Here is a 10,963-nt window from a genome sequence, read left to right as displayed (position 1 = left end):
CAATAGAGCCATTAGCTGAATTAATAAGAATGGACCCAGATATTAAGGGTTTCAGAGTTAATCAGGAAGAATACAAGATTAATTTATTTGCTGATGATGTTCTACTTTATTTAACAGATCCATTACATTCATTATGTAAATTATCTTATAGATTAGAAGAATATGGGAAAATATCAGGTTATAAAGTAAATTGGGATAAAAGTGAAATTTTACGTCTTACTAATGGAGACTATAGTCAATGTCGATTAATAACCTCAATTTAGATGGCCGGCAAATGGTATAAAATATTTAGGTATAAGAGTTGATAATGATATAAAAAACTTATACAAATTAAATTATTCACCACTTTTGAAAAAAATTCAGGAAGATCTTGATAAATGGATGGCATTACCAATAACATTAGTAGGTAGAGTAAATACTATAAAAATGAATATATTCCCTAGACTACAATATTTATTTCAATCATTACCAATACAATTACCCCAGAAGTTTTTTCAAGAGTTAAACAAATATGTGAGGAAGTTTCTCTGGAAAGGTAAGATATCAAGAATATCATTGGAAAAATTGACATGGAAATTTGATCTAGGAGGGTTACAACTTCCAAATTTTAAGAATTATTATAAAGCAAATCAACTTAGATTTATTGCATCTTTTTTTGAGAAAGATAAACCGGCATGGATTAGAATAGAACTAGATAAAATAGGAGAAAACGTACCAGAAGATTTTATATATAAATGGGAATCCAAATGGATACGGGAAAAGAAAGAATCTCCTATATTAAAACATTTGATTGATTTATGGAATAAGATAAATGTTGATGATGAGACCAAAAAATCTTTATTAGCAAAGAGATCTTTAATTCAAAATAGACTTATTCCTTTTACAATGGACAATCAACTTTTATATAATTGGTTTCAAAAAGGGATAGATACATAGGAGATTGTTTTGAAGGAGGTATATTAGTGTCATTCGATCAATTAAAGAATAAATATAAAGAATCAAACAACACTCTTTTTTGTTACTTTCAACTAAGGGCTTATATAAGAGAAAAACTAGGTCAAACAATGTTATTGCCGAAATCGAATGAAATAGAAATTTTAATTCAAAAAGGAAATATTAAAAAATTTATATCTTGTATGTATAATTTGATTCAAAAACAGGCAATTAAACAAGGAGTCCATAAGTCAGGACAAAAATGGGGAAGTGATTTGAATATTAAAATTGAAGAAACAAATTGGTCAAGACTATGTCTTGATAGTATGACAAATACAATAAATGTTCGGTTAAGATTAGTGCAATATAACTTTCTACATCAATTATATATTACACCACAAAAAATAAATAAATTAAATCCAAGTTTATCTGATCAGTGTTTCCGATGTAACCAAGAAACTGGTACATTTTTACATTCGACATGGTCTTGTTCTAAAATTCAACCTTTTTGGTCAAATTTAAGACTTTTACTGGAACAAATTACGGGAATACAACTTCCTCATAATCCAATATTACTTTTACTAGGTGATATTGAAGGGATAAAACCGAAACTCAAACTAAATAAATATCAGAAAGAATTCATAAAAATTGCACTGGCAGTAGCCAAAAAGGCTATTGCAGTTACTTATAAATCAGATACATATTTAAGTATAGATTGTTGGAAGAAAGAAATCTATGGCTGTATTCCATTAGAGAAAATTACTTATAAATTAAGAGATAAATATGAAACATTTTTGAAAATTTGGTGCCCTTATTTACAAAAGACAGGACTAAATATATAGGTGCTCTGAAGATGAAACAATTGGTTACTTGAGGAAAGAAATAAATATATATACTAAAGTTATTAAGAACTCCATGGAGCATGTGGAGATCTTCCAACAACCAGGCACTCTTTCTTTTTTTTTCTTTCTTACTTTCTCATTTTTTTATATAGGGAAGTTAGGGGGAGGGGTTAAGGGAGGGGGGAAGGGATATATACATTTTTTCCACACTTGTAATTACTTAAAAACGCAATTAAATAAAAAAAATTTAAAAAATTCAATGAAGCAGAAGACCATATTAACAACGGCAAAGAAATGGACAAGAAAATTAAGGAAATTATGGAATTAAGAAAACCTCCTCTACAGAATGCATAAGATCAGCAGACAGATCCAGATGAAGTATGTGGGAGGAGGATTCAGTATATAGAGCAGCTGTCTGAGGATAATAGAGGGGAACCCCCAGATATTAAACGCCCTAATTCTGGCCCACCTATTACCAAAGAAGAAAAAACTAAAGCAATGTAAAGCATGAAACGTGGTAAAGCCACTGGACTTGAGGAAACCTCAGCTTACAAGCCCTAGAAGATCTGGGCATAGATATTCTTTTTGAACTGTTTAATGGCATATATGAGTCTGCTGTATTGCCTGATGATCGCTTGAAATCTGTACTTATAGCTCTGCCAAGAATTCCTGGAATTAATGACTGCGAAAATTATAGAACAATCTGTCTTAAGATTCACCTAATAAAGATTTTGTTGAGAATTGTTCTGAGACGAATTAAAAATAAGTTAAGGCCAGAAACTTCCAAGTAAAACCCTGTCTGAGTCTGTCCCATTTGTCTGTGCTTGACAGATCTCTCTCTAAAGTTTCCTCATTGTGTACCTGTCCCAGTATCTTTTATTTTCCTTCTCAACCTCATTCTCCTGCCTTCTCCCCATAACATTTGACGCCTTTACAGAAAATCTTTGGGATCAACGCAATACGCATATTCAACAGTTCATCTTTCTGCAACAGGAGAACACACTTCAGAGATCAACAGTCTCTGCATTTTTATTTCATACATTATTATTACGCATTGGTGCAGTATTATTGTGTATATCATTATTCCCGGTTTATTTTTAGTAAAGTCTGCACACTGCTAATTGTGTTTCTAAATGTCGCTGCTGTAACGAAAGAATTCCCCACTCGGGATCAATAATGTATTTATTTATTATTATCAACATCATCATGATTATTCTGCAGTCCTTTATCTCTTTCATCAATTTTCCCAACTCTTTACTTCACGCCCGACTAATCTGATGTATCACCTCTCCTCCACCCCACATTCTTTCTCCCTCCCTTCCTTTCCGGTTCTGAAGAAGGGTCTCTGTCTGAAACGCCGACTGTTCTCTCCCCTCCATCGTTGCTTTCTGCCCCCCTGAGTTCCTCCAGCATTTTGTGGGTGTTGTTTTGGATTTCCACATCTGCAGATTTTTTTCTAATCCTGTTTAAACAAATGCGCATGCGTGTGCGTCACAGCCGATCGCGAATATTGCGCATGCGCTCAGTAGATGAGAGGTTCGCAGGGATCGGACGCAGGTAGGAGCGGGGCCGCGGGTGGGAACTTAATTACCGGCGTCTGCACCGCGATTGAAGGAACATTACTATGAGCTCCGTCCCCACTGGTCCGGCACCTCAGGACAGTCCCAGTCCTTTCTGTCTCTCTCAGCCCCACGATTTACCCGAGTGACGGGGAGTTAACGGCTGATTCAGAGCTGGCGGCGCCGCCATTTCTCCGGCGCATGCGCATTGCTGGGTCCTTGAATCGCGGATAGACAGGTTTCTTGTTCTTGGTGTCTGCTGGGTAAGGAGGCAGCCATAGGTGACACTACCAGCATTGTCCCCTTAGAATATGCCCAAATACTGCGACCTCTGCCGTGGTTTTTCGTGCCTCACAAATGACCAAGAGACGCAGAAGATTCTTCAAGAAGGGTTAAACTTTAATCTGCAAATCAAAGCTGAGACAGTCATTGAGCTAGTCGCTGATTGCTCCCTGACCCCCGGACACAGCAGTTTTTATAGCAATCTCTAGTTGCCTATTGCACGTACTACACGTACATCATGTCCCTTTTGTTCCTATCAATTGGCTTAATCGTGTTCTAATCTACATCTCTTAGCTACCTCTCATTAACACACCATTGTCTTCTACATTTTTAAGACTTCGGTCTCCTACCAAATTGGATACATGCATAGCAAATAATAGTCCTAGGATTATGTGACTTAATTATGTTCTAATCTACATCTCTTAGCTACCTTTCTTTAACACACCATTGTCTTCTACATTTTTAAGACTTCGGTCTCCTACCAAATTCGATACATGCATAGAAAATAATAAACTCAGAACTGAGCAATGTTCTAATCTACATTTCTTTAGTTCTTTAGCTACCTCTCATTAACACACCATTGTCTTCTACATTCCTAAGATTTCATTCTACTAAGTTGAGTACATGCATAGCAAATAACTGACTTCATAGTTAAAGTTTATACTTTTATACTCCAATACCTCCAGCCATGTCAATCCGAGGATCAGTACCTCGGAACAAAAATATAGTGTCCAGTTACTCTTGGATGAAGAGTCTACCTTCCAGTCAGTGGAAATGTAAATTAGTACTGTATGGCAAAAAGAAATCCTCCCGTCAACTTTAGTTCTCTGTGTAAATAACGATATGAAACACCTTGTTCTTGATGACAAGTGACTTGTAGCTTGCACATCACAAAGGTGCCCCATTCCAATGAGAATAACTACTGCCCACCCCTTCATAGTCATTGCCATCAATGGGTTCATCACTGTCAATCAGCTGGGGGTGGGAGGGGATCCCAGTAATTAGAAAATGTCCAGGATCCGACATGTAGTAACAAGTTCACTTTGTAGTGTTGTGGAGCATGACCAGCGCTTGAAATAATACCAAAAATCAGGACAGATTGAGCCAAGACACAGGTTGATTGAAGGCAAAAATAGCCTATTCTCATACAGAGGGAATACAGTCAGAGAATTTAGACGTACAGAAAAGCTGGATGAACTCAGCAGGTCGGGCAGCATCCGTCGAAAGAAGCAGTCAACGTTCTTTCAACGGATGCTGCCGGACCTGCTGAGTTCATCCAGCATTTTTGTACGTCTTGATTTGACCACAGCATCTGCAGTGTACTTTGTGTTTACAGTCAGGAAATTTGTTGGTCAGTCAGGATGACTGATCCGTGACATGTTAGAAGATGAGGAGTTCATATCTAAACATAGAAACAGAAGTCTGCAATATATTGCAGGCCCTTCGGCCCACAATGTCATGCTGACCATAAAACCTACTCTTGAAACTGTCTAGAGTTTGACTACCACATAGACCTCTATTATTCTAAGCTCCACGTACGTACCTAACAGTGTCTGAAAAGACCCTGATTGTATCCGCCTCTACCACCGTCGCTGGCAGTGCATTCCATGCACCCACCACTCTCTGTGCGAAAAAATTACCTCTGGTATCCCCCTTGTACCTACTTCCAAGCACCTTAAAACTATGCCCCCGCATGTTAGCTAGCTCAGCCCTGGGAAAAAACCTCTGGCTATCCAGACGATCAATGCTTCTCATCATCTTATACAACTCTCTCAGGTCACCTCTCATCTTCCATCGCTCCAAAGTTTACTCAACCTATTAATGTAAGGCATGCTCTCCAATCCAAGCAACATCCTTGTAAATCTCCTCTGCACCCTATTTAGAGTATTTTTTCCTGTAGTGAGGTGATCAGAATTGAACTGTGCTAAAAGTAGGGCCTAACGAAGGCCTTTTATATCTGTAATAGTACCTCACCGCTTTTGAACTCAGTCCCATGGCTGATGAAGACCTTCTTAAAAACATTGTCCAGCTGCGTAGCAGCTCTGCATGAACTATTGACACAGATCCCAAGATCTTGCTGATCCTCCAAACTGCCAAGGGTCCTATCATTAATATTGTAATCTGTCTTCAAATTGGACCTACCGAAATGAACCACCAGGTTGAACTCCATCTGCCAATTCTCAGTCCAGTTCTACATCCTATCGATGTAACGCTCTACTGTGACAGCCATTCAGACTATCCACAGTTCCCACTACATTTGTGTCATCGACAAACTTACACACCCACCCTTCTACTTCCTCATCAAGGTCATTTTTAAAAGTCAGAATGAGGAGAGAGGAGGGGTCCCAGAACAGATCGCTGCAGAATATCACTGGTCACATCCTCCATGCAGAATACAGACCATCGACAACCACTCTTTGCCTTCTGTGGCCAAGCCAGTTGTGGATCCGCAAAGCAGCTCTCCTTGGATCCTTCCTCGTTACTTTCTCAATGAGCCTCGTATGGGGAAACTTATCAAAAGTCTTACTGAAAACCACGTACACTACATCCAATGTTCTACCTTCATCAATGTTACATCCCCAAAGAGTTCAGTCAGGTTGGTAAGGCATGACCTGCCCTTGACAAAGCCATGCTGACTACCCCTAATCTGATGCTCATAAGTCCTCCCGCTTAGGATCTTCTCCAACAAATTGCCCACGACTGATGCAAGACTCACTGGTCTATAATTTCCTGGGTTACCTCTACTCCCTTTCTTGAACAATCCTCGGGTGCTTCTCCCATCCCTATTGATGATAAAAAGATCATCGCCAGATGCTCAGCAATCTCCTCCCTCACTTCCCACAGTCACCTGCGGTATATCTCAACATGAGATGAACTGGGTAATATTATGATGGAGCCAGAGCTCACATTGAGAGATCTTATAGAAACATGTAAAATGATGAAATGGATAGATAAGATTGCGGCAGGAAAGTTGTTTGCACTAGTAAATGGGACTAGAACTTTAACATTGGGGGCATTTGGGATGGAGATGAAGAACTGTGGTGAATCTGTGGATTTCCCTGCCCAATGAAGCAGTGGAGGCTACCTCAGTAAATGCATTGGAGACAAAGTTGGATAGATTTTTGCAAAGTAGGGAAATTAAGGGTGATGGGGAAAAGGCAGGTTGGTGGAGATGGGCCAGGTGACGTTCTCGTGCTCCAATTTCTTACGTTCTCACCACAGACTAAAATCTCACTTGAAAAAATTGTCCTTCACGCATTGATGTCCTTTCAAATATTTTTACAGGTTTGAAATGGCAGAACACTTGTGCAGTGTCTCTTTGCTGTCTCTTTCTGGATATATAAGGAGTGGCCAAATCTTTTCTTTGCAACAACAATACATCTGTTTTTGATTCTTGGAGATGAATTATCTCATCCCAGCTGGAAATGTGTTTTGTGTCTGAGTTGAAGTTTTCTGCTGTAACTCTGTGAAATCCACTGGAACTGGGGTGCTGAGAACACACCAGCATCTGTTCACTGAAGATCAGTTCTTCAACTGCATTGATTGTGCAAGGGATTCAAACGTCTGACTGTCTGAATTGCCAGATGATTGATCGCAGTGAGATATCATTCTCCTTCTCTCAGTGTGGGAAGGGATTCACTCACAGCCTACCCACAGACACACCAGTGAGTTCACAGTGGGGAGAGGCAATTCACCTGCTCTGTGTGAGGGAGGGGAACTACTCAGTCATCCAGCCTGAAGATACATCAGCAAGTTCACACCATAGTGAGATGCTCCACTTATTCTGACAGTGGGAAGCAATTCATTCCGTTGTTGATGCTAAAGATAGATCCAAAAATTCCCTAGTGAGAGGACGGTAACCTGTTTACATGGTGGGAAGGCGTTTACACACTCAGCCACGCCACAGTGACACCAGTGAGTTCACACCGGGGAGAGGCCAATCACCTGCTCTGAATGTGGGAAAGGATTCACTCAATCATCCCAACTGAATGAACACCAGCGAGTTCACACTGAGAAGATGCCGTTCACCTGCTCAGACTGTGGGAAGAGATTCACTCATTCAACCACACTACAGAGACACCAGCGAGTTCACACTGGGGAGAAGCCATTCACTTGCTCCGAATGTGGGAAGGGATTTACTCAGTCATATCAACTGAAGGTTCATCAGCGAATTCACACTGGGGAGAAACCTTTCAGCTGCTGTGAATGTGGGAAGGGATTCGCTGACTCATCCCACCTTGTGCAGCACTACCGAATTCACACTGGGGAGAAGCCATTCACCTGCTCTGAATGTGGGAAGGGGTTCACTCAGTCATCTCATCTGAAAGTACATCAGCGAATTCACACTGGAGAGAAACCGTTCAGCTGCTCTGAATGTGGGAAGGGATTCGCTGATTCAGACTCCCTTGTGAAGCACAGCCGAATTCACACTGGGGAGAAGCCATTCACGTGCTCTGAATGTGGGAAAAGATTCACTCGGTCATCTCATCTGAAGGTCCATCAGCGTGTTCACACTGGGGAGAAACCGTTCAGCTGCTCTGAATGTGGGAAGGGATTCGCTGACTCATCCCACCTTGTGCAGCACTACCGAATTCACACCGGGGAGAAGCCATTCACATGCTCTGAATGTGGGAAGCGATTCACTCATTCATCCACACTACAAAGACATCAGCGAGTTCACACTGGGGAGAAGCCATATACTTGCTCCGAATGTGGGGAGGGATTTACTCAGTCGTATCAACTGAAGGTGTATCAGCGAATTCACACTGGGGAGAAACCGTTCAGCTGCTCTGAATGTGGGAAAAGATTCACTAAGTCATCTCAACTGAAGGTGTATCAGCAAATTCACACTGGGGAAAAACCTTTCAGCTGCTCTGAATGTGGGAAGGGATTCACTCACTCATCGCATCTGAAGGTGCATCAGCGAGTTCACACTGGGGAGAGGCCATTCACTTGCTCTGAATGTGGGAAGGGATTCACTGCGTCATACTCCCTTGTGAAGCACTGCCAAATTCACACTGGGGAGAAGCCATTCACGTGCTCTGAATGTGGGAAAAGATTCACTCGGTCATCTCATCTGAAGGTACATCAGCGTGTTCACACTGGGGAGAAACCATTCAGCTGCTCTGAATGTGGGAAGGGATTCGCTGATTCATCCCACCTTGTGAAGCACAGCCGAATTCACACTGGGGAGAAGCCATTCACGTGCTCTGAATGTGGGAAGGGGTTCACTCAGTCATCTCATCTGAAAGTACATCAGCGAATTCACACTGGGGAGAAACCGTTCAGCTGCTCTGAATGTGGGAAGGGATTCGCTGATTCAGACTCCCTTGTGAAGCACAGCCGAATTCACACTGGGGAGAAGCCATTCACGTGCTCTGAATGTGGGAAAGGATTCACTGACTCATCTCACCTCGTGAAGCACTGCCGAATTCACACTGGGGAGAAGCCATTCACCTGCTCTAAATGTGGGAAGGGATTCACTGAGTCATCCAACCTGGTGAGGCACTGCCGAATTCACACTGGGGAGAAACCGTTCACCTGCTCAGATTGTGGAAAGGGATTCACTCAGTCATCAGGCTTCAAAGTCCATCAGCGAGTTCACACTGGGGGACGCCAGTCACCTGTTCTGATTGTGGGAATGAATTCGCTCAGACATTTCAACTGACTGAACATCAACTGCTCAGACGGGAAGGAATTCACTCAGACATTACTGAGCGAACATCAGCGAGTTCACACTGTATAGAAGCTGTTCATCTGCTCTGACTGTGGGAATTAATGCATACATTCATCTCGGCTAACAAAAGACCAGACTGTTTTCAGCAGTGAGAGGACGTTGACCTGCTCAGACTGTGGGAAGGCATTCACACACTGATCGACACTGCAGAGACAGTGGTGAATTCACACTGTGGTGAGGGTGGTCACCTGCTCTGAATGTGGGATGGGTTTCGATCAGTCATTCATCCTTGTGTCCCCCAACCAAGCTTTGACCCAACGTGAATCGGAGAGATCAGATGCTTGAGAGGACGTAATTCACTCAGGTTCACCGACCGAGTATTAAAGGCAGTGGTTCAGGGCAGGTTATTTTTGAGCTTTCAGCAGTGGCCAATCTATATTTAGGGTTGATTATCAAGAACAAGTCAGGCAGGAGCAAGTGGAGCGGTCACTGTTGGAGTGGACAGAGTTGGAGCGGAGACATTGAGGCTTTAATTCTTTGAGGTTTCAGTGGGGAGAGCAGTCAGTCAGAGAAGGCAAAGTCATGCCAAAGGTAGAATTTTTTTTTGCCCCCTTTTCATTTGTTCAGTTGGAACAGTGGAGATGCCAGGCGGGATAGTGGAAAGCTCCTTTGCAGGATGTGGGAAGGCAGGGGACCCTCCTGTGTCCCTGATAACTACACCTGTGAGAAGGGCTTCCAGCTTCAGCTCCGAACAATCCACATTACGGAGTTGCAGCTGGAACTGGATGAACTCCAGATCATTCGGGAGGCTGAAGGGGTGATAGGTAGGACATTTGAGAGGTCGTTGCACCCAAGGGGCACGGCACAGGAAACTGGGTGACTGTCAGGAAACAGCGAGAGCAGTTTACCCCTGTGTCCATCCCCCTGAACAACACAGATATCACTTTAGATATTGTCAGGGATGGTGGGGATGACCAAGTAAAGGAAGGTCACAGCAGAAGGGTCTCTGGCACTTAGTCTGGCTCTGAGACTGAGGAGGGAAGTGTGGAGAAGAGACGAGCTGTGGTCAGAGGTTATTCATTCCTTCAGGGAACTGATTGGACGTCCTGTGGGTGAGAATGAGATTCCGGGATGGCATGTGGTCTCAAGATGACACTTATGGAATGAAACGGTTTTAGGCTTCGCTCCAATCCTTTTACTTTTTTTTTAACCTACAAACGCCCCCCTAAATGATCTTTTTATACCTATTCTAAAGGGGTTCAGACGTATGAAATCTTTTTCAATTGTTTGAATCATTTTCAACTCGTTGAAATGTCTAAAGCAAAGGAATCGAAACAGACGAAAGAACCGTTAACTTTAGAAGCAATTGCGAAGCTTACGGACGACAGACTTGAAAAACTGGAGAATAAATTAACCTCAAAGCTTTCTATGTTGGATGAAATTTTAAATGGACGCAAAACTTCAATCACTTACACTAGATTCACAAAAACAAGCAAGTATTTTAGTTCTTGAAGATGCCGCTCGCCAGAGAGATCGCATAATTGAAACTCTGCAACAACAGCAAGCTTCGACTTTTCAACTGCTGGATCGTTATAAATCTAAAATCACTGATCTTGAAAACCGCTCTCGAAGACAAAATCTCCGGATAATTGGGATTCCGGAAAAATTTG

The 10,963-nt window shown here is 41.9% G+C and overlaps 1 protein-coding gene across 1 annotated transcript; it reads left to right on the top strand.

The window, feature by feature from the left end:
* Positions 1-7,462: 7,462 nt before the first annotated feature.
* LOC140722031 (uncharacterized) lies at positions 7,463-9,940 on the top strand. Its single transcript, XM_073036840.1, has one exon. It carries the CDS (start codon positions 7,635-7,637, stop codon positions 9,282-9,284), a length of 1,650 nt encoding a protein of 549 aa, XP_072892941.1. The 5' UTR covers positions 7,463-7,634; the 3' UTR covers positions 9,285-9,940.
* Positions 9,941-10,963: the final 1,023 nt, after the last annotated feature.

The sequence above is a fragment of the Hemitrygon akajei genome, unplaced genomic scaffold (assembly GCF_048418815.1).
Source record: "Hemitrygon akajei unplaced genomic scaffold, sHemAka1.3 Scf000067, whole genome shotgun sequence".
Lineage (NCBI taxonomy): Eukaryota > Metazoa > Chordata > Chondrichthyes > Myliobatiformes > Dasyatidae > Hemitrygon > Hemitrygon akajei.
This window is presented reverse-complemented; position numbering and strand designations above follow the sequence as displayed.